The sequence below is a fragment of the Globicephala melas genome, chromosome 17 (assembly GCF_963455315.2).
Source record: "Globicephala melas chromosome 17, mGloMel1.2, whole genome shotgun sequence".
In the NCBI taxonomy this organism is placed as follows: Eukaryota; Metazoa; Chordata; class Mammalia; order Artiodactyla; family Delphinidae; genus Globicephala; species Globicephala melas.
Window position 1 is genome coordinate 17,409,809 of NC_083330.1, and position 24,341 is coordinate 17,434,149.

Consider the following 24,341-nt stretch of genomic DNA (forward strand, 5'->3'; position numbering starts at 1 on the left):
GCTAGAAAAAAAAGGTATTTCTTGAATTAATTTGCTAAATTATTTGTTGCTTAATATTAATTGTTGTATATGTCCTATGCCAGTGAATGAGCCACGACTGCTTTGCACGCTTGCATAGTTTCATGGCTTCTTATGACCTGCTGGATGAGATCCAAATTCTTTGTCCTGGTGTCCAAGACACTTCACGGTCTGATCTCTATCTCTCATTCTAGCCCTTGTTCCCACTAGGATCTGAAGACCAATGCTACACTTTAACCAAAGTGTCCTGTCCCCTACATGAGCCCCACCCCCGCTACCCACCAGTGCCTGGGCTCATGCTAGCCCAGCTGCCAGACCAAATACCTTTTACTAAATGCCTGTTTTCTCTATCGTTTAGAGGGAAATCTGGTTCATCCTTCTCCTTCTCTAGAGAAGGCCACCTTCTGCATAAAATTTTCTTAGTCAAAATCACTCCTGTCCCACAAGTTTCTTCAACATTTTGCTTCTATTTCTCACAGGCCAGTTAGCTTTAATTTGCATCACAGCCTTTCTTCTAATCACGGTGATCAATCTTTAGGGGCAGCATCCGTTTCTTATATACACCTTGAGACACATATCATCACACTGCCCTGTATGCAGCAGACATTCAATAAAGGTTTATTGAGTGAATTAACTTTTATGTAATCATAACGTTTTATTCTGGATTTATTCTTACGTGAGCAGTCACTGTAGAAACCAGCAGCAAAACCATTACTGCCTATAATCTCCTCTCAAAAGCAAACAAGAGAAATGATTAATCTCTCAATTACAAACTCAGTTGAAGGTGAGACTAGAGATCAGCCTCATTCATGAAATGAGACAGTAGAAGCCCGTAACAATACTGATGCCAGGGACTGCGCAAGAGGCCCTGAATGATAGGTTTCCTTGTAACTATGAAAAAGATATACTGCATATCAAAGCGTGCATGGGACACATCATTTGGCGTAAAATAGGAATGGATATATGGCACACTGAAGTGCTTTATAATGAAGTTTTGTTGAATATATTCTTTCCTACTCTATTGAAGTGGTCAAATTTTAAAACCTCCAAATCAATGAGGCTTAAAGTAATAGCAAGGCTCATTTCCTGGGATGATACATGATTCTCTGTTCAGAGTTCTGTCATCTACATAAATTGAAAAGCCTGTAATGGAAGAATTAATAAAATAGGGTTTCCTTTCATGGAACTGACCTAAACAGTGAATCACAATTTGAAAGTTACTCATTTAAAACAACAACAAAACACCCAAGCACCTTGCCTCTGCTTCAGAAAGCAACAGTGTTTTGTTTTGTTTTCATTTTGGCACATAGAGATACTGAATAAATATTTGTTGAATGGATGAATAAATGGCTGCTTAAAAAAAAAATCAGAGTATTAAATAAGAACACTGTGACGAGTGATGCAGTGCTAATATCTGAGCGTGCACTTTAGGGGAAGAAACTAAAAATTTGTCTCTTGACTGAGATTTGAGAAATGGCCCCGCAACTTTATACTATTTATTTCTGGTTGTGCAGGACTGCAGTTCCGGGGAAACTCCACTGCTCTCTGGTGATTCTGGCCTGAGCTTACAAACTTTACTGGGGGAGTCAGTTTCTGTCAGAATAAAACTGCTGCCTTTTCAAAGACATCTGGGGACAAAAGGACACAGTAAAACATATATAAAAAGAAAGAAAAAATACCTCAGAGAAGGGAAATCACTAGCAATGTTAATATTGAAAATAAAAGTGGACCATTATTTGGTGACCCTAACAAAAAAAATCTTTGAATAGCATACTTTAAACATGCTATTTTGCCTCAGGCTATCCTGAAGCATATTCCCAGTCCTACGTAATTAATGAGCCCTCCAGAAACTTTTTATATTCATGCAACTCAAAAGAAAGCCACCTACAGTGATACTGGTTTAAAGAAGACTTCTGAGAGCTTCCTACTAGCTACCACCAGCTACAGTAGCTCGCTTAAAACAGAATTGATCGTTTAGCTCAGAATTCTTCAATAGTTAGTATTTCCCAAGGACTCTTGGGACAAAATTGTGCATGACCACAGTAATTTTCTCTTTAGGATTTTACGTAAATATTTTAGTACTTTACGTGGTGTCCCAAAACATTCATAAATGTTTGCAACCCAAACTCAACACAAGGTATATCTTGACCCTTCCTTCTTCTACTTCACAGGAAACTTTAGGATTATACAGACTATGTATGTCAAATGTATAGAGTGTTTGAATGTTTCAAAATGACGGTTTTAAGGACACATCGCTTAGGAAGAAGTGACAAAGCAGGGTGTAGGAGCCCTGCTGTTCTCTCTCCCTCTGGCAGCTTACTTTTGCCACCTAGTGGGAGGCAGTTTCACAGTTAGGTCTGTGTTTTGCTCGAGGACTGTCTCCTTCCTTTAAGAGCTAAGAGCAAAGGTCAGCTTCTAAATAGAATATGATCAAACACTTTTCTTTCACATTGGGGGTTTTAGATAGTTTGGGGATAACCTTAAGTAATTTCTCCAAACGGGTCTGTTCCATATCTATTGGGTTTTTTTCAAGCAGTTAGTTTTCACTACAATGATTAACCTAGAGGATTCAAGGTAAAATAAAATCTTCTTACATAAATTTCTAACTCGTAACTCTTTAAAAAAAACCCTGGACTTTTCCTGGCTTCCGATGATTCTCTAGCCCTTTACCTTGTAGGACTTCACAAAGTCTATGTTTTAGCTCATTCCTGTTTTTTATACTTAGGTGAAGACCAAATCTATATCTTCACCCCTAATTTCTCATTGTGGTTCTAATCTCAAATTTTCAGTTATCTACTGAATATCATCCCTGGAACTGACACTGAGTATGTCAAAAACCTAAGTCATCATCCTCCCATAGAATCAAAGAATGGGCTTTTCTTTTGAGGCAGTGTGGCAGGCTTAATCAGAGCTAGACTGCAGTCCAGGGTTAAAAATGGCAGAGAAAAAAAATTTTTTTATGTATGTAAGAATTAATGAAACAAGTTAAGCAAAGGGAACAATCAGAAGCCAGGCTCAGTTTACTGGGCTGGGAAACATGATGATCAAGAGTTTGGGTGGAGCAATAATAATGAACAGGAAGTGAGGTCGGGAACATAGGAAATTTGAGGCAGGTCACAAAGCTGAAAACAAAGAATATTGGAAATAAGAGGCCAGAGAGTTTGGAGAAAGTGTCATAGCTCAAGTCCTCAGGCTTAGGTACATGCAAGGATTAATGGGGTGAGGACGAGCAGATTTGTGGAGTCTTGGGCCTGGAAGAGCATGGTGATACCTAGCTCGCACTCCACCTCTGCCCAAACAGGAACCTCCCCTCCCCGTGCCCCGACCCCCAATCCCCATGAGGTCTGCTGGAGACTTTCTTGAGTTCCTGACCCAAATAAATTACTGCTTATCAAAACTGCCATGATCGGGCTTCCCTGGTGGCTCACTGGTTGGGAGTCCACCTGCCGATGCAGGGGACGCGGGTTCGTGCCCCGGGTCCAGGAGGATCCCACATGCCGCGGAGCGGCTGGGCCCGTGAGCCATGGCCGCTGAGCCCTCGCGTCCGGAGCCTGTGCTCCGCAACGGGAGAGGCCACAACAGTGAGAGGCCCGCGTACCGCAAAAACTGCCATGATCATAAATGGCCCTATAATCCTCTCCGAGGCTTCGAAGCTTTTTTTAACACCTTTATTGAGGTATAATTTATATACCATAAAGTTCATCTTGTGTGAGGAGTTTCAGTAAATTTAGGACGTTGTAGAAACATCACCACAGTTTCATCTTAGAACATTTTAATCACTGCAAACAATTTCCCTGTGCCCATTTGCAGTCTGCTACCATTCCCAGCCCAAGGCAACCCATGATCAGTTTTCTGTCTCTACAGATTATTTGCCTTTTTGGGAAATCTGATATAAATAGAAGCATACAATATGTCATCTCTTGTGTCTGGTGTCTTTCACATGGCATGTTTTTGAGGTTTGTCTTTGTTATAGCGTGTATCAGTCCATCCCTCTTTATTGCTAAATAGTATTCCATTGTATGGCTTTATAGCATTTTGTTCATCCTTTCACCAGTGGTGGGCATTCAGATTGTTCCCAGTTTGGGGCCATTATGAATACTGCTGCTATGAATATTCACATACACATCTTTGTGTAAAGATATGTTCATTTTTCTTGGGTAGATGTAGGAGTGCAATTGCTGGATCCTGGAGTAAATTTAACTTTTTACAAATTGTCTTCCAAAGTGGCTGTGCAAGTTTCCATTCCCATCAGCAATCTATGAAGGTCTCAGTTTCTCCATATCCTTGCCAACATTTGTAACTGTCTGCCTTTTTTAGTAAAATCATCTTAGTGGGTATGAAGTGGTATCTCACTGTGGTCTTACTTTGCATTCCCCCAATGGCTAATGACATTGAGTATCTTCTCAGGTGTTTATTAGTCAGCTGTATATTTTCTTTGATGAACTGTCTATACGTATCAGTTAACTTTTTTTTTTGGCCATGCTGCACAGCATGTGGGATCTTACTTCCCTGACCAGGGATCGAACCCATGCCCCCTGCAGTGGAAGCGTGGAGCCCTAACTATTGGACAGCTAGGGAATTCCCATCATGTATCAATTTTAATTGAGTTGGCTTCTTATTACGTTATAAGAGCTCTTTGTATATCCTAGATACAAGTCACGTTTCAGATATATAATTTGTTAATATTTTCTTCCAGTTGGTGGCTTTTCTTTTCATTTCCTTAATGGTGTCTTTTTAAAAAATTTTATGTTTTTGGCTGAACCGCGCAGGATGTGGGATCTTAGTTCCCCGACCAGGGATCAAACCTGTGCCACCCCCGCAGTGGAAGCGTGGAGTCTTAAGCACTGGACCGCCAAGGAAGTCCCCTTAATGGTGTCTTTCGAAGCACAAAAGTTTTAAGCTTTGATAAAGTCCAATTTACCAATTTCTTCTTTTATGGATTGTGCTTTTGATGCTTAATCTAAGAAGTTTTGGCCTAACCCAAGCTCATGAAAATTTCGCCTGTGAGTTTTTCAGAAGTTTTACAGTTTCAGGCTTTACATTTAAGTCTATTCAGCCATTTAATTTTTTTTTTTTTTTGCGGTACGCGGGCCTCTCACTGCTGTGGCCTCCCACGTTGCAGAGCACAGGCTCCGGACGCGCAGGCTCAGCGGCCATGGCTCACGGGCCTAGCCGCTCCGCGGCATGTGGGATCCTCCCGTACTGGGGCACGAACCCGCGTCCCCTGCATCGGCAGGCGGACTCCCAACCACTGCGCCACCAGGGAAGCCCCAGCCCTTTAATTTTTGTATACAGCCGAGGTAAGAGTCTAAATTCTTTTTTTTTCAATATGGATATTTAACTTTTCCAGTACCATTGGTTGAAAAGACTATCCTTTCTCCATTTAATTTCCTTGGCACTTTTGTTTAAAATTGATTGAACATAAATTATAAAGGTTCATTTCTGGACTATTCCATTTGATTCTGTTCCATTAATCTACATGTCTATCCTTATGCCACTAACTTGAATAATGTAGCTTTATCGTTAGTAAGTCTTCCAATTTTTTTCTTCTGTTTCAAAAATGTTTTAGCTATTCTGGGTTCTTTGCATGTCTACATAAATTTTAGGATCAGCTTGTCAACTTCTACTAAAAAAAAGCCTTCTGGAATTTTGTTAGTGACTGCATTGAATCTATAGATCAATCTGGGGAATTTCCAACTTAACAATAATGTCTTCTAATCCATGAAAATTTAATGTCTCTCACATATTTAAATCTGCTCTAATTTCTCTCAGCAATGTTCTATAGTGTACAAGTCAACATCTCTTTGGTTAAAAGCTACTGTGAATAAAATAGTCAATTTTATTTTTGGAGTATTTGTTTCTAGTATGTAGAAATACAATTGACTTTTGTATATTGATTTATATCCTGTAACTTTACTGAACTTGCTTTAAGTCCTAATAGGGCTTTTGTTTGTTTGGTTGGTTGGTTGGTTGTATTTTTCTTAGGATTTTCTACACACAGGATCATGTCATCTGCAAATAAAGGTAGTTTTGCTTCTTCCTTTCCAAACCTCATGTCTTTTGTTTTTTTCTCTTTCTCTTCCCTTCTCCCCTACTCCCCATATTGAACTGGCTGCAATTTCTACAACAATGTTGAGTAGAAGTGGTGAAATCAGGCTTTGTTCCCAAACTCAGGGAGAAAGTATTTAGTCTTTCACCATTAGGATGACATTAGCTGTAGGTTCTTTGTAGATGACCTTTATCAAGTTAAGGAAGTTCCCTCCTGTTCCTAGATTGTTCAGAGTTTTTAATCAGAAATGGGTGTCAGTTAAGCTAAATAAAAATGACTCACATCTATGAGTTCTACTCTTTAAAAAAAAAAAAGAAAAGAAATGGGTGTTGGATTTTGTCAAATGTTTTTTCTTTGTCTACAGAGATTATCACGTGCTTTTCCTCCTTTATTAGTATGATGTAAACAGCAACTGATTTTCAGATATTAAATCAACCTTGATAATGGTGTTTAATCCTTTTTATATGTTGCTTGATGTTGTCCAACAGTTTATGAGGCTCTGTTAATTTTTGTATTCCTTTTTCTTTTATTCAGAATAGATAATTTCTTTTGATCTGTCTTGAAGCCATCTCTTTTGGTTCTTTCTTCTGCCATCTCAAATCTATTGTTGAATTCAATCCCTTCACTGAATTTTTCATTTCAGTAATTACTTTTTACCTGTGGAATTTCTACTTGGCCTTAAAATTTTTTTCTCTCTTTATTGAGAGTCTCTATTTGTTGACTCATTGTCACTATGTTTTCCTTTAATTCTTTAAACATGGCTTCCTTTACTTCCTTGAACGTATTTATTATACCACCTTTGGAGTCTTTGTCTGCTGAGTCCAACATCTGGGCCCACAGCTTTTTTCCAGGGAATACTGGTTACCCTTTCCTTTCTTCGTACACCTTGTAATTTTTTGTTGAAAACTAAAAATTTAGATACTATATTGTAGCTACTCTGGGTTTTAATGTTTCTCCTCAGGATTGCTGTTGTTGCTGTGGTTTTCTTGCTTGTTTATTAATCTGCCTAGATTAAATCTGTGCAATCCATTCCCTTCACAGCATGTGGCTGCTTGTGTCTCTTCTCAGTTTTTTAAAAAATTATTTTCTTTTTTAATTTTTAAATTTACTCCAGTTTCCTAGGAGTAACCCTTGTGTCTGTATAGCTTAGTGGTCAGTCAATGATTGGACAGGTGGTTGTGCTTAAATATCCTATGCCAATAAGGCTTCTACTCCCTGCCAATGAATCTGTGTTTGGGTTGGAGACCACATTCAAAGAACAGGCAGTTCTCAAGTCTACCTTGGCTTTTACTTGCTGCTAGGCCCTCCTGCATTCCCTTTTAAACTCAGCCTGGGATGTGTAGATAGCTTGAGCCCTCTCTGTTCTCTCCTGCATGTGTATGAAGTCTTCTGGTCAGCTGTGTTGACTTTATTGAGGACCCTTATCACTATATCACTTTCTGAGTCTCCCTGATAAATTTCTGACTAGTCTGTTGGTCCAATGTTGACCCCAACCAAGACTGTAAGCTCAAGTTCACTGAGCTGCTAGCTAGCCTTTCCTGTTTGTTTGCTACTAAGATGTTTACTGTTATTCACAATGCCACTGGCATGGGATTTTCACATTCCACTTCAAATCAAGTAAGGCCACTCCTCCAGTGAAACTGCTGGTTTCCATGGCTTTCCTTGCCCTTGCATAACTAATGTGCTGACTGAGCCTGGAGGTGGGGAATGAGATCAGCTCCAGGCAGGAACACCACAGAATTCTACCTTTCACCTGAAGTTCAGTAGTTTTTCCATCAATAAACTTTTCTCAATTTTGTGAATGCCTCTGATCCTACAATTGATGTTTTTGACAATTCTGTACAGTTTTATTGTTGCTTTTTGGAAGGAAGATTTGCCCAGCTCTCATTCTGCCATATTGGTAGTCTGCCTTTAAAGCTATTTTTAATTGCTCTGTTTCTTTCCACCATACCCAGCTGGTCACCAAGGCCTGCTGCTTCTTTCTCTGCAATGCTGTTTTCTTTGCCATTTTTAGAGTCACACCCATCAAGGTCATCAGCACCCATTCATTCCTGAATTACAATGACAGAAGCCTTCATCACAGTCAGTCCTGCATCCGGTTACTAGACTGACCTTATGGACACCAGTATAATCATATCCCTTGCTCCTGACCGAAGCATGGTTCTTTGCTGCAAAGAACATAAAACTCATACTGCTCCATCTAGATGTCAAGAATGTACTCAACTGTCTTGATCTTATGCAACAACATTTATTCCTGGAGCTTCCGCCAGGTTGAGTTTTTCTTCCCCCACATATTCCTCGCCAGCTTCCATGCTCCTATTTTTTTCTCATGTTGTTTCCCCATATGGAAAGCCCTTATAATGTGTCTTTCATTTCACAGTCCATCAACTCTTAAAAGAAGCTTAATCAGGTAAATTCTTCTGCTCTTGATTATTTCCATATGCTACAGTAGATTTCAAAATTCATATATGCATAAATGGATTTGAAAACATTTCTGACACTAAATCATGTTGCTTTGCAATCAGTCCTCAATTGTTTTTGAATATGTTTTGTTGTTTCTCCAACTTTTTTTTCCTTTTAAATACTTTATTTTTTAGAGCAGTTTTAGATTCACGGTAAAATGCAGCAAAAAGCACAGAGAGTTCCCATATACCCTGTCTCTAACTTTTCCTTACAGTCAATTTGAGGGCTTTCCTTATTTACACAATAGTAAATACTTCTTCAGCATCTAGTAGAGTGGTAGAGATACAGCTGGTGCTTAGTACATGACGGCTGAAGGAATAAACTAAAATGCTTCTTGATTTCCTATGGACACTTTCAAAAATCTTTTAAGAAAAAGGATCACTTTAGAATGTCTTCCCTACCTCCCTACCCCCTTGAAGAACTTAACTCTTTCATATAGCTCTGAAAGCAGAGATGATACTAAAAATATTTAACGATTAGTGTGGCATGGACATCAACCAAAAGAATCAGACAACAAAACTAGACAACAAAACTAGCTGGCCCAAGAAATGATCCGTTAGTTCCTAGATTGTGGAGAGATCCCAGACGTCCCGTACATGAGGCCATGATGACAGAGGATGAAACATGGGGCAGAAACTACCTGCCAAGTGGAGGAAAGTATTTAGACATGTTAACAACTGGTACAACCATATCGGGGGCACAGGCTGAATACCAGTTCTGCCAACAAGTAAATTATATCTGGATTTTATAATGACTGTAGACTATAATATCAATAAAATGGACCTCTTGTCAATCATGAACAGTTTCCGATTTGGAGAGGAATATGAGAAAAATGAGTGTCATGCAAGATGCAGATAAGAATAGAAGACGGTCAGAAGCCGATCTCAAGGGTTGGTTAGGCAGTACAAGATCAGAGAGAACAAAAGTACTAGCAGGCCGAGACAAACAAACAGGGCAGACCCTAGGTAAGTAACCAGGAGTCAGAGTTCAAGGTAAGGTAGGTTCAGTCAGGCAGATAGTAAGGAGACAACTAGATAAAGACTGCAGCAAACAGTTGTCTGGAAGCAGAAATGTATCAGCAACAAGGAGCTGGCAGACAGACGACTCCGTCCCTGAGATGGAGATTTTCTTACTCTGTGCTCCCTACTACGGCAAGAACCTCCGTAGAGGCAGGACCTGTCTCTGCATGTGAGGTTAGGTGAGCCAGCTATAAGGTCTGTCAGCATATCAGCCTTTTAGAGTGAGAAACGTAAGTGTGGGTCTTCCTTGGTAGAGTGATGACACTTCTTACCAAAATGTACCAGGTTTGCTGGTAGCACAACACTGTACAGCCTATGAAGGGCAATAGAGACATTTTAAAATCACTACGTTGGCCCTTATTATTAAATTTCACACATGTTAAATATTTGGGGTTTAAAAAAATGTCTTTATATTCCTTCCATCAGAGGATGCAAAAAAGAAACCAATTCACTAAAGAGTATTTAAAAGATATGTGACCTGAAGAGGCATTAGCTGCTAACTTAGAAACAAAGAGACCAGGTCAAATAACTATTAGCAATGAAAGAATAAAACTGAAAATTCTGAAAAATAACCAGTAACTGGTTAGTCTAAAAAGTAGTTTTGGAAATGGGGAGAGGCATGACTTAATTGAAGGTGTACTGCTAAGAGAGAGAAGGTTACTGTTTTTCAGTTTTAAATAGTATAATAAATCATACACAACACTGTAATTTGAGTTTATGAGGAAGGTAATACTCTTTAGGTTATTAAAGTGACCTCCAGTGGGCAATAATGCTCTCAAATCTGTGGCCTAGGGAACTATATTCTATTGATCATCACTTTAAAAAAGTCTATATAGGCAACAGTTTTCCACTATAACTTTCACATCCATTTAGCCACTTATATACATGTGGTATTTATTAGCTCAATAATGTATCTGGTTATGATTCATTAGCATGAACTGTTAACAGAAAGGTTTTTAGGATATTTCCCCAACGATCTTCAAATCAACCACAAATATCTAGACCTAGAGAATAGTAGGAATATTAAATCTTGACTTAAATAATTTGAAATTAGAATACCAAACTAAAAATTAAGGAACTACTGGGACTTCCCTGATGGCGCAGTGGTTAAGAATCTGCCTGCCAATGCAGGGGACATGGGTTTGATCCCTGGTCCGGGAAGATCCCACATGCTGTGGAGCAACTAAGCCCGTGAGCCACAACTACTGAGCCCGTGAACCACAACTACTGAAGTCCACACACCTAAAGCCCACGCTCTGCAACAAGAGAAGCCACCGCAATGGGAACCGCATTGCGCTCACCACAACGAAGAGTAGCTCCCACTTGCTGCAACTAGAGAAAGCCCGCGTGCAGCAACAAAGACCCAACACAGCCAAAAATAAATAAAACAAATTAATAATAAAAAAAAATTAAGGAACTACTAACATGGAGTATGTATACAGGTCTAAAACTGAACAAAACTTATAGGGAGAAAATCTAGGAAGCACTTTTGGACTCCATTTGTCTCCTATGAGATCATGAACATGAAATTATCTTCAAAGAGATAATCTGTTGTGAAACACTGAGCTACAGGTAAGGTGAGGTACAGAGCAAATAACCATGCTGAAAATCATTTTTAGTGCAGTTGGGGAAAAGTCATGTTTTTTAATACCTAAAATTTCAACTTTCTGTTGATTAGCTGTTATTCATCACTTCAGGAAAAAAAAGCAAGAGAAGGAAAGCAATAAGGTAAATTTGTGGGTCTTGACTATAGTCCAAAATTATTTTATAGGTTAAGTTAGCAAGTCACTTGTGTGCACAATATCACTGGATACATATAACCTTTTAGAAATGTGGTCATGCTCTACTAAGGATAAATGAAATTATGAGTCAGTTGTAAAATACGTAATATTCAATCTTCCCATTACCTTCCCCTATAACTCACTGTTGGTTCTGGAAACTGCTTATATATCTGACATGAAAAAAGATCACTATGGAAACAACAGAATATTCCTTATTACTTAAAATAAAAATGCAGCTATGAAGCTTTTCTAAGTGGGATTTCAAAAAGGAGACAAAAGTAACCTTTGCTACCAGCAAACTTTCTTTCAATGCTCTGATAAATACTGATGAAGAAAGATAATTAATTTTTCCCTTAGAGAATAAAATTGGTTTCTATTGTAGAGTAAATAAATCCAAAATTCACAACCAAATCTAACTGTGCTATAATACAGGCAATATTTCCAGAAGATTAGCTCCTTTCTGAAAGAGAATGAACTCTGAGTGACCATGTTTAGAATAACATTTGATACAAAATTCAAAAAGTGCATGCCTAATGTTTCTTCCTTCTAGTTCGGGGATTAGATCAGCAAACTTTTTCTGTAAAGGGACAGATAGTAAATATTTTAGGTGTTGCAGGCAATACGGTTTCTGTCGTAATTACTCATTTCTGCTGTTGTAGTGAAAGTGGCCACAGACAATACCTGAACACATGGGCATGAGTGTGTTCCAATAAAACTTTCTTTACGGATACTAAAATTTGAATTCCATATAATTTTCACATCTCATGAAATATTATTCTTCTTTTGATTTCTTTCCAACCATTTCAAAATCTAAAAGCCATCCTTAGTTCAGGTGGTAAGCTGGATTTGGCCCATGGGCTGTGGTTTGCTGATTCCTGTTGCAGTCCATTGAGTAATAACTATCTAGTGGTGAGAAGCTGTTCCTGGTGACCTTCCCTCCTGAAACATTTTTTGAAGATATGACTGAATCTGTAACTAAGTGTGGTGATGGACGTTTACTAAATTTGTGGTAACCATTTTGCAGTATCTACATATATCAAATCATTATGTTGTACGCCTAAAACTAATACAATGTTATATTTCAATTCTATCTCAATTTAAAAAAAAACAGCTAAAAAACAAAAACAAGTGTTACAGAAAAAGGTTTTAACAAAATTCAACAACAATTATGATAAAAACTCTCCAGAAAGTAGGAATAGAGGGAACCTATCGCAACATAATAAAGGCCATATATGACAAACCCACAGCCAACATCATTCTCAATGATGAAAAACTGAAACTCTTTCCTCTAAGATCAGGAACAAGACAAGGTTGCCCACTCTCACCACTATTACTCAACATAGTTTTGGAAGTTTTAGCCACAGCAATCAGAGAAGAAAAAGAAATAAAAGGAAGCCAAGTCGGAAAAGAAGAAGTAAAACTGTCACTGTCTGCAGATGACATGATACTATACATAGAGAATCCTAAAGATGCTACCAGAAAACTACTAGAGCTAATCAATGAATTTGGTAGAGGAGCAGGATACAAAATTAATGCGCAGAAATCTCTTGCATTCCTATACATTAATGATGAAAAATCTGAAAGAGAAATTAAGGAAACACTCCCATTTACCACTGCAACAAAAAGAATAAAATACCTAGGAATAAACCTACCTAAGGAGACAAAAGACCTGTATGCAGAAAACTATAAGACACTGACAAAAGAAATTAAAGATGATACAAACAGATGGAGAGATATACCATGTTCTTGGATTGGAAGAATCAACATTGTGAAAATGACTCTACTACCCAAAGCAATCTACAGATTCAATGCAATCCCTATAAAACTACCAATAGCATTTTTCACAGAACTAGAACAAAAAACTGCACAATTTGTATGGAAACACAAAAGATCCCAAATAGCCAGAGCAATCTTGAGAAAGAAAAACGGAGCTGGAAGAATCAGGCTCCCTGACTTCAGACCATACTATAAAGCTACGGTAATCAAGACAGTATGACTGGCACAAAAACAGAAATATAGATCAATGGAACAGGATAGAAAGTCCAGAGAAAAATCCACGCACATATGGTCACCTTATCTTTGATAAAGGAGGCAAGAGTATACAATGGAGAAGAGAGCCTTTTCAATAAGTAGTGCTGGGAAAACTAGACAGCTACATGTAAAAGAATGAAATTAGAATACTCCCTAACACCATACACAAAAATAAACTCAAAATCGATTAAAGACCTAAATGTAAGGCCAGATACTATAAAACTCTTAGAGGAAAACACAGGCATAACACTCTATGACATAAATCACAGCAAGATCCTTTTTGACCCACCTCCCAGAGAAATGGAAATAAAAATAAACAAATGGGACCTAATGAAACTTAAAAGCTTTTGCACAGCAAAGGAAACCATAAATAAGATGAAGAGACAACCCTCAGAATGGGACCAAATATTTGCAAACGAAGCAACTAACAAAGGATTAATCTCCAAAATATACAAGCAGCTCATGCAGCTCAACATCAAAAAAACAAATAACCCAATCCAAAAATGGGCAGAAGACCTAAACAGACATTTCTCCAAAGAAGACATACAGATTGCCAACAAACACATGAAAAAATGCTGAACATCACTAATCATTAGAGAAATGCAAATCCAAACTACAATGAGATATCATCTCACACCAGTTAGAATGGCCATCAGCAAAAAATCTAGAAACAATAAATGCTGGAGACGGTGTGGAGAAAAGGGAACCCTCTTGCACTGCTGGTGGGAATGTAAATTGATACAGCCACTATGGAGAACAGTATGGAGGTTCCTTAAAAAACTAAAAATAGGACTACCATATGACCCAGCAATCCCACTACTGGGCACATACCCTGAGAAAACCATAATTCAAAAAGAGTCATGTACCACAATGTTCATTGCAGCTCTATTTACAGTAGCCAGGGGGCTTCCCTGGTGGCACAGTGGTTGAGAGTCTGCCTGCCGATGCAAGGGACACGGTCCGGGAGGATCCCACATGCCGTGGAGTGGCTGGGTCTGTGGGCCATGGCTGCTGAGTCTGCGCGTCCGGAGCCTGTGCTCCGCAACAAGAGAGGCCGCAGTGGTGAGAGGCCCGAGTACCGCAAAAAAAAAAAAAAAAAAGACAGTAGCCAGGACATGGAAGCAACCTAAGTGTCCATCAACAGATGAATGGATAAAGAAGATGTGACACATCTATACAATGGAATATTACTCAGTCATAAAAAGAAACGAAATTGAGTTATTTGTAGTGAGGTGGATGGACCTAGAGTCTGTCATACAGAGTGAAGTAAATCAGAAAGAGGAAAAGAAATACCGTATGCTAACACATATATATGGAATCTAAAACAAAAAACAGTTCTGATGAACCTAGGGGCAGGACAGGAATAAAGACACAGACATAGAAAATGGACTTGAGGACGTGGGGAGGGAGAAGGGTAAGCTGGGATGAAGTGAGAGAGTAACATTGACATATATACACTACCAAATGTAAAACAGATAGCTAGTGAGAAGCAGCTGCATAGCACAGGGAGATCAGCTCGGTGCTTTGCGACCACCTAGAGGGGTGGGATAGGGAGGTGGGAGGGAGACACAAGAGAGAGGAGATATGGGGATATATGTATACATATAGCTGATTTCCTTTGTTATACAGCAGAAACTAACCCAACATTGTAAAGCAATTATACTCCAATAAAGATGTTTAAAAAAAAGGTTATTTGAACTACTGGACTAGTTAGTGAAATACAAAATGTAAAGAAAAAAGATATGATTGAATTCCTTAAGATATATTTGTGTAAAATGGGAATTTTATATAATAAATGAAAAGCCAGGGGAAGAAATTTTAATCCTATCATCATGGGATAAGTTTCAGATACGAGAATATTTTGAAATACAAAAATCAACAAATATGAAAGCACTTTCCCCAAACAAACATTTTGATGTACCTCTTTAGTATCTCTCTCAGCACCCTATTTCATAAAAAGTAAACAAAAATCAACTTATGTGTTGAATTGTGGCAGCTCCAGAACTTCCTAGAAGCTGCCAATGGCAGCGATTATACCCTCTCTTTCCAAACTCTATGGCCCTCAGCACTGTGGCTTGATAGTGGAGCAAGTGGAACAGTGAAGTTCAAAACTTATACTGAACCTATGTAATACAAAGAATGCCACAACCCTATCGCAGGTACCTCTAGGAGAATGCAGTGAGGGCTGTTATTACGCAACGTCACTCCTAAGCGTCCCTTATATTAATAAAAAGCTGCTTTATTTGTCTTGGGAAATTGTTGCTCAAACCTATGAAGTTTATGCCTCTTTATGTTCTGAGGGATGCAGTCCCAAATGACACTATGCAGTGAATACTGACTTGTATATTACACTGTGAAATGCTAGAAACAGGAGGCAGCCCTGGAACTTGAGAAAAGTAATTTAGACACTGAGAAGGATGTACTCATATGCATGACAGGTTAGAAAAATTCAGCTACAAACAGATCAGTAGAGAAATTAACGGAGATATATGATGGATTCCTGATGACAGTTACATGGATTCAGAGTATGTAAATGCTGAGGTCACATATGGAGGGCCTCAGGATGCTTTCACAAAACATGTGCCTGTAAAGCCACCACCAGAGAAAGCATCCTGGGCCAAACATTCCATTTCTCTCACCAATTCTATCAAATGAACCCTACCAAATCCAAGTCATTCTAATTTTTCTTAGAAACTCAATTCATTTCCATCCTATAAATATGTATGGAGTTACTCCTAAGTGCCAGAGCATAGACATGGAGAATACTAAGGCAAAGAAGACACCGCTCTGGACCTCACTGAAGTCCCTGCCCAGTGGGGTAGACCAATATGGAAACAAATAATGGGAAAACAGTTTGATAAAGGTAATGGTGGGATGATGTAAAAAGTAGGTTTGGGGAAGGCTTATTGACTGGAGTGACATGTTGGCTGCACCTGACGGATAAAACAAAGTTTCTCTTATGAGCAAGGAGAGAACGGCCCAGACAGAGGGAACAGGGCCAATAAAGACAGATGCAAGAGAGCAGGAGACGTGGTAACTCAATACGGCCAGGGTATAAAAGCATGCGTACAAGTTAGGCACAGGGTGAATAGTCAAGGATAAGACTGGAGACGTAGGCAGGGACTGAGTCATAATGCCCTTGGATTTCATCCTGTCCAACACACATGCGGCTACTGACCACCTGAAATGTGGCTAGTCCAAAGTGAGATGTATAAAAGAGCACAAAATATCTCAGTAATTTAAAAAGTTGATTACAGTTTGAAATGATACTGTAGATATATTGGGCTAAATAAAATATATTATTAAGATTAAACTTAACAGTTTCTTTTTAGTTTTTAAATGGGTCTACTAGAAAATTTTAAATTACTCATGTGGTATTTTATCCCTCCTGTAGTAGTCCTTGTGGTTGATTCCTCAATAACCCTTTCACCCCAAGCATTTAAACTAGTAGTGGTCTCTTTTCTCTTGCCAGTGACTAGTTTAGACATGGGCATGTCACCGACCCAATGCAGGCCTGAGCTACGAAGGAAAGATAGCTGGGGGAGTTCCAGATACAGATGTCTTTGCCCCTAAAAGGAGAAAGAAGAAGATCAGATCTCGTGTTTTCCTCTGGATGTGGCTATGTGGCCAGTGACACAGAGAACCCCTGTGGCCATCGTTCCATGACACAGAGGATAAAGCAGAGGATGGCAGAGTTAAGAAATGAAATAACCCAATTCCCTGCTGACATCACTGAGCTGCTTTATCAACCAACCTTGGAGTTCACCCTTCCTCTGAACTTCCTGTTATGTGAGATAACAAGATTTCTTATTATTTAAGCCAAAATGAGTCAGCTTTTCTGTTACTTGTAGCCAAAAGCGTCCTAGCTGATACACTCCATTAGACTAAAGGGCAAGGTAGTAGATGTATTATCATTTAAGACCTTCTAGCACTACAAAAGTTCTGTACATAGTCTACAATCAATCAGTGTACTATTGCTATGATAGTATATACTTAGATACGAGAGAAGGCTTTTTCTCTTTTAGTTTTAAATTACTATACAACTGTAAGACATTATGACACAATTACTCAGGCAAAGAGTCTTGTAATTAATCAGAAAAAGAACTTTGAGCAGAATTTAATTAATCAAAAGTAGAAGAGAATACCCATAAGATTTGTAAATTGTTACACTTAATGGTTGCTCTTTGAGAAGTCTGCCTTGAATTCTAGTCAAAGCACACAGGTTGATTGATGTTACTAATCTGGACATAAACCCTTAAAGGCAATGTAGCAGATGAAGCAAATAATCAAATGGTACAGCTTCTACCTCACAGAGTTACCATGAGAATTAAGCAAAATAATGTATGTCGAGCCTAGCACAATATAGAGTAGTACATGGTAAACACATTATACATAAATCCGGTTCTTGTTCAAACTAGTAGTTACCAGTGGGGAGGGGGAAGGGAGGAGAGGCAAGATGGAGGTAGGGGATAAAGAGGTACAAACTACTATGTATAAAATAAATAAGCTACAAGGATATATCATACACCACAGGGAGTATAGCCAATGTTTTATAAACAACTATCAATGGAGTATAACCTTTAAAAATTGTGAATCACTACGTTGTGTACCTGAAACCTGTATAATATTGTAAGTCAACTATACCTTAATAATACAAAAAAAAAATTTGGTTCTTGTTTCTTTTCTCTTGTAAAATTGTTGATTTTTCAAATTCTAAGTAATGTGTCAAGTATGCATTGTCAGTTACTCTATACAATAACCTCACTTTGTGATGACTAGGGTCAGATTACAGCAAGTACTAATAGACATGTTATACTTCACTGGCTAGTTAGTACTTGATTAGGTGGTTGATTTATCAGTTCATTCTTTTATTTATACGAAGCAGGTGAGTTCCAGAGCTAACCTGAACAAAGTAAGGTAGGGAGTAACAACGCTATTAACCAGGAATTAAGCTATAGTATTTTGACTAACCTCTGCCTGCTTACCTAGTATTTGTGAAATGGTGAGATTAATAATTCAGTCTGAATGAAGATGAATAAAAAGAAAATACAGGGCTTCCCTGGTGGCGCAGTGGTTGAGAGTTCGCCTGCCGATGCAGGGGACACGGGTTCGTGCCCCGGTCTGGGAGGATCCCACATGCCGTGGAGCGGCTGGGCCCGTGAGCCATGGCCGCTGAGCCTGCGCGTCCGGAGCCTGTGCTCCGCAAGGGGAGAGGCCACAACAGTTAGAGGCCCGCGTACAGCCCAAAGCAGAAAAACGAAAAAAAAGAAAATATAAAGACAAGGAAGGAAGTTTATGACTTTGAGGCTGTAACAGAAGGTGACTGATGTAATTAAAAGAGACAGAGAGGGAGAGGTACTCAGTAACATTTAAGAATGATGAAGAAAAGAAAAAAAAGATGTACTGATAGAAAGGGTATCGGGCCAGGAGAGAGTACCCATAGTATCTGCTGAGTTGTACCAAGACAGGATATTCTAAAATCCTTTCTGCAGTACTACAAACAATTTTGCTTTACTAATATACACTATACAATATAAATTTAATTTCCAAATAGGATATACTGAAAAATACTCACCAAAACCCTCACTAGCTCAGTCTTAACAAATAAGTGTGTCTTTTTAAATTCAATTTATGAATAAGGATGACGGCTCTTCATTGAAACCACATGATCTATAAATTTTAAATTTCACAAGATGATTGGCTCAGCAGGCTATGAGAAGTTATTTATCTAGCTTATTACAAGAATTGTCAGTCAGTTATCTCTGGATGCTCTAGAATCTAGTGCAGGATTCCCACGTAGTTGTTCAGTTAACAAATGTGTCTAAAAAAATCAGCATCTATAAATTTAAACTACATTTATATTCTGGACGATTAAACATTCTAAACTAATGTGAATTTATAATATCACATTTACTGTGATGAATAAGGCAAACACCTGTAGAACATTCTCACCCAAACACGTGGGGACCTCCAGGCAGACACCGCCCTGAATGACTGTCCACTGCTTGGATGAGAATTCAGAGTTCCCAAACAGGAAACACTGGCCGACAGACCCTTTCCCTAAAGTCAGAGAGTGGCAGGCTAAGACCAGTCTTTGGAGACGAATAATTATTCTAGGAGGTCTGAAGCAAGCCTTAACTAGCCACTGGTATTCGAAGGAGCTCTAAACGAGGCTATTAGTTAAATATAGTGTGTTTCCAAGGTGGACCCAACACACAGCGAATACAGGAAAGGGGACGCCATCGTTCCACATTTCCTTGGGATCAATACCACAGGAGTAACTGATAAAAGAATGAGTTCGGCTTTTTTTAAAGTTAGGCTTATTGAGGTATAATCTTCAAACAGTAAAATTTACCCCTTTTAGTGTATAGTTCTGTGAGTTTGATAAATGCATACAGTTGTGTTTCTACCACCACAATCAAGATATAGTACATTTCCATCATCCCCCAAAATTCTGTCCTGACAATTTAGGGTCAATCCCTCCCCATCCCCTGGCAACCACCGATCTGTCTATAGTTTTGCCTTTTCCAGAATGTCACACACATCAAACCTACCGCAGTCTTTTGAGTCTGGTTTCTTTCATCCATTACAATGTAACTGGCAACAAGGCCAGTGAGACTGGGAGGGAGTGAAAAGGAGAATGGCAGGAATTGAAATTGGAGAGGTAGAGGGGGCCAAACCACACAGGAACTTGTATGCCATAACAAAAGTTTTGGATTTATAATAGGTGTGATGAGAAGCCACTGGAAGTTTCTAAGTCGCTGAGTAACGTGACTGAATGATTATCTTAAAAATAATTTTGGCTACTGGGTGGCAGACAGCCCATAGCAGAATGAAAATAGAAAAAGGAAGCCAGTTTAGAGACTACTGCAGTGGTCTGGATTAAAAGTGCTAGTGACTTAAACTAGAATGGTAACCCTGGAGGTGGTGACAAGTGGTCAGATCAGAGATGTAATTTAGAGGAAGAGATGCTAGGACCAGATGTGGCACGTGAAGGGGAGAGAGGAGGCGAAGATGCTTCAAGGGGCTTGGCCCCAGCAACAAGGTAGATGGTCGTTTACCGGGATGGATAAAAGAAAAAGGAGATAAAAGATAAAAGCAGGGAAAAGCAGGTTTGGGAGGGGGGGGAGGGAGAATTAAGAGCTCCATACATTTCGACATCACCAGCATATAGATACTGAATCTCTTCCCCAACCATTTTGCATATCTATATTGACCTTGATAGAGAAATTTCACTTAATGGTCCCTGTCCTATACAGTGAGGGAATGCACTGGTAATACGTTCAGTCTCCACTTCACTGGGTTCCTAGCGCTAAACATATTTTTAATTAAGAAGCTGTAAACTCTATTCAATACTCTGTAATGACCCATATGGGAATCGAATCTGAAAAAGACTGGATATACGCATATGTATAACTGATTCACTTTGCTGTACATCTGAAACTAACACAACACTGTAAATCAACTATACGCCAATAAAAATTAATTTGAAAAAATTAAAAAATATCACAGTGAGGGAAGACTGTACTAACATACGTGGCGATGCCAACAATGTTAACCTAAAATAAACATTGGGAGCTCCAACACCAAAAACAAAGAAAGATAAGCTGTAAAGGTTCAAGGCTACAGAGTTCTTCCATTTCTCACCTCCATTTTCTATACATATAAGAACAACCTGAGTTTCATAGGAAGGATTGCCTCTACATTTTACGTATCCTTTTTTTTTCAGAATACTTATTCTCTTGTTCAACTGCAGTGGCTCGAATAATGTCTTTTAAATAACAGTAATTTTTCTTGCTTTAAAGTGCTTTCCTGTTTTCTAGTATTTACAAATTAACAGGTGAGAAAGCATTCAGTGGCCCATCTTTTCCAACTTACGAGGTCAAATTTATGCTTTTGGTATGGTGAAGGAGTAACTCTTGCTTAGACAGACCCTTAGTTTTTCTACATTTTCAACACAATGTAGAAAAGCCAGAGGATGTGGAGTAGAGGTTTACTCTGTGTCTGCTCTCCTCAGGGAACCCAATGATCCAAGCACAAGGGAGGTGCATGGATCACACCCCCATCCCCACTTTACACCTCTGAGGCCACCAAAGTAGAGTGTTTGATATACAGGACAGTCGTTCTAGTCATGGCTCCATTCATCCATCCCTCTATCCATCCACCCATTGGACCATTATCGACACATTTCCTGGAAGTCTCTTTCTTTCATCTTAAAATTTCATGCAAATTTGTCATCTATAATGCAGTTGTATTTACTTTATATAAAAATGTCTTTATTTACTTACCATTGAGTAATTGACACTCCAGATAGACGCAGAATAAGACCATTTTGTACGGTTGTGCAGGTTGCGCACTGCACACCTTGATGGGGAGGGCATTCACACCGTGGTGACTGGATTTATCTATTATGACAATTTTCTGTTGGATAGCAGTAAAATGTTTTGAGGAAGAGGTACCTTTTTTCCTAATTTGTTAAAGTGCCATATGGGCTAACTGTAGCCCTGGACTTTGAGTGCCTTGGCATATGGTCTGGGCACAAGCCTGAACAGCCTCATTATTTTGCTCATGAAGAAGCCAAGTTCCAAGAGGTGAAGAGACAAGGTCCCACGGCTAGTTCCTGGCAACTCTGGGTTCAAGTCCCGTCTCCATTCCCAGTCCAGTGCTCTTTCATAACAATAAACTACCTCCACTAACAGTGAGTTGCTCTTCTCAGGTGTGTGGGTTTCTGAGAATGATTTCATTGCTTTGCCTAAGGAGAGACCTTTGCAGGATGGCTGTCTCATGCCGCTCTTGCCATTTGTTTCTGCCATCCGTGGATACAGAGTTAGATACAGCAGCAGCTAGACTTCTTGCCAATTATTCAAAGGTGCTGGAGTGTAAGCTCCGTAGGAGCAGGAACCATGTCTAACATTCTTACCATGTCCTCAGCACCTGGCATGTAGCTCATTTATAGTTTTATACAGGGAAACGTAATACTTCCTGTTAGCTAGTTTAGCCCGTTCCTCAGAGCCCTGCTATACCCTCTTCTGCAGCTGGAGCACACATCAGCACAAAACCCTGAGAAGCGCTGGAGAGACGTCTAAGCTGCTTCCCAGTTCGACATGCTATTAACTGTTTATTACTGGTTGGGCTCATTCAACCAAGAGAAGGAAGATCCGTTATAGAATCATAAAATGGTAGCACTGGAATGAATCTTGTAGGTCAACTAACTCGACTCCCTCAAGTAGCATCCTAGGAAACAGAGTCCCGAAGAGATGATAGCATCCACCCAGGTAGCTGTCTGTAGGAGCTTACATATGCTGTGGTTACTTCCGAAAACTCAGATGTTTTGACCAATTAGTTGTTCGTTCCAGAACACCACAATACCTTGCCACCAATCAAATGATGATTGGAAACCCATAATGGCGGGGACATCATGAACTAGAGAGGTATGCCCTTAAGACTGTTTTCCTGTCTGGGCTGGACAATAAACTATGTATTTGAGAAGTTACACTATTAGGCTCTTTTATTCTCTCCATGCAAGGGCACTATTCAGATAGAAAGAAAAAAAGAATCAGGCAAGACTATTAGGAGTTCTCAAATTTACTGGGAAAAGGATATGAAAGTGGGTTATGATTGTTCTGTATGTAAATGGTTAATTTAAAAAACACAGCTGGTTAGTCATACAGTAAACTGTGTATGTCTATTAATTTTGACTCCAAACTAGAAATTCTATGACCTAGGTCATTAGTTTAGTCTAATCTGATGATTATTTTAATTGAAAATATGTATTATAAACAGGATGTATTCTCAAGCTGTTATCTAAACAATCAAAGGAATTTGTTTATTAAGAAAATATACTTTTCAGATTTTTAGCTTTATCTCAGAAACAGAACTTTAAAAGTAAAAACAACACTGGAACTTCATTTTAATAATATCCCAAGTTAGAGGATGTATCATAGTGAGACTCCAGTGTTATCTATCTACATGTTTTGCTGACCCTTCTTTCCATATAAAATTATTAAAAATGAAAATAACACAGGGCAATTACCTCTTCCTTATAAGAGAATTCTATATTTAAATTAATAATGAACCACTAACGAGAAGTCTAAACTAATTTAAATCTCCTAAGGTATCGGTTTCCCAACACGCACACACAAAATCTTGATTTCTCAAAGGTCTAGCAAATGGCACTAGTGGCTAACGTATTAGGGAAAGCAAAGCTGTGTGTGTGCACATAGCTTCCATTCTGATGGCCTCTGATTTCTTAGCTGGGCCATAGTGCAGCAAAACGGCAGTGGCATATTATACCTGGTCATGGCTGGCTTCAATGGAGCTTCCAATAGCATGGAAAGTCATCTGCACAGGGGCTAATGTCAGACAGGTCACACACTCTTTGCCACTTTGTCTATCACAGTAGTGAACCTATAACAGAACACATGCAAATCTGCTGAACACCACTTGTAAGAGGGAGCCAGATGCAACAGGTCCTTTTCAAAGGCTCTAGCTTTCAAGAAAAATTTCAAATAATTTATGTAGAACGCAATTCAAATATTTAAAACCTTATTGGGACTTGAAGATCTATGGAAAATCTATTAATTCCATTTGAAGGACTTGCGAAGTTTTAAGAGAGTTTAGGAAATGCTTTGCAGAGTGCTCCACGTTAGTAGAGCCGGTAGAAAAACTCACAACTAAATGCTACACCCATCTTTTTTGTCCAACTTTTCATAATGTACAAAGGACTCAGGGGTAAGCATAAGTCAAGTTCATTTGAGTCTAATGAAATTTTGTCAACCTGAATTTTCCTCATCTTTGACTCTATGTGTGTGTGATTGCCACCTGATTGGTAGTGACATTCTTCTATTCTACACTATAGTCCCTATAAAATCACTGTTGAATACACACACACACACACACACACACACACACATATATCTCACTACCTCATGCTCTGCTTGAAATTTTGACAGTATAATCAAATTGAATAAAACTGAAATG

The 24,341-nt window shown here is 38.9% G+C and overlaps 1 protein-coding gene across 13 annotated transcripts in view; it reads right to left on the minus strand.

The window, feature by feature from the left end:
• STAU2 (staufen double-stranded RNA binding protein 2) overlaps positions 1 to 24,341 on the minus strand; it is a 302,828-nt gene that overhangs the window by 82,161 nt on the left and 196,326 nt on the right. For 10 of the 13 annotated variants that reach the window (XM_060286973.2, XM_060286971.2, XM_030859558.2 and 7 more), the window contains one exon: positions 23,655 to 23,768. The exons of the other annotated variants lie outside the window; for them this stretch is intronic. In XM_060286973.2, the coding sequence (XP_060142956.1) occupies positions 23,655 to 23,768 (114 nt within the window). The remainder of the gene's footprint in view (positions 1 to 23,654; positions 23,769 to 24,341) is intronic. 13 annotated transcript variants of the gene reach the window in all.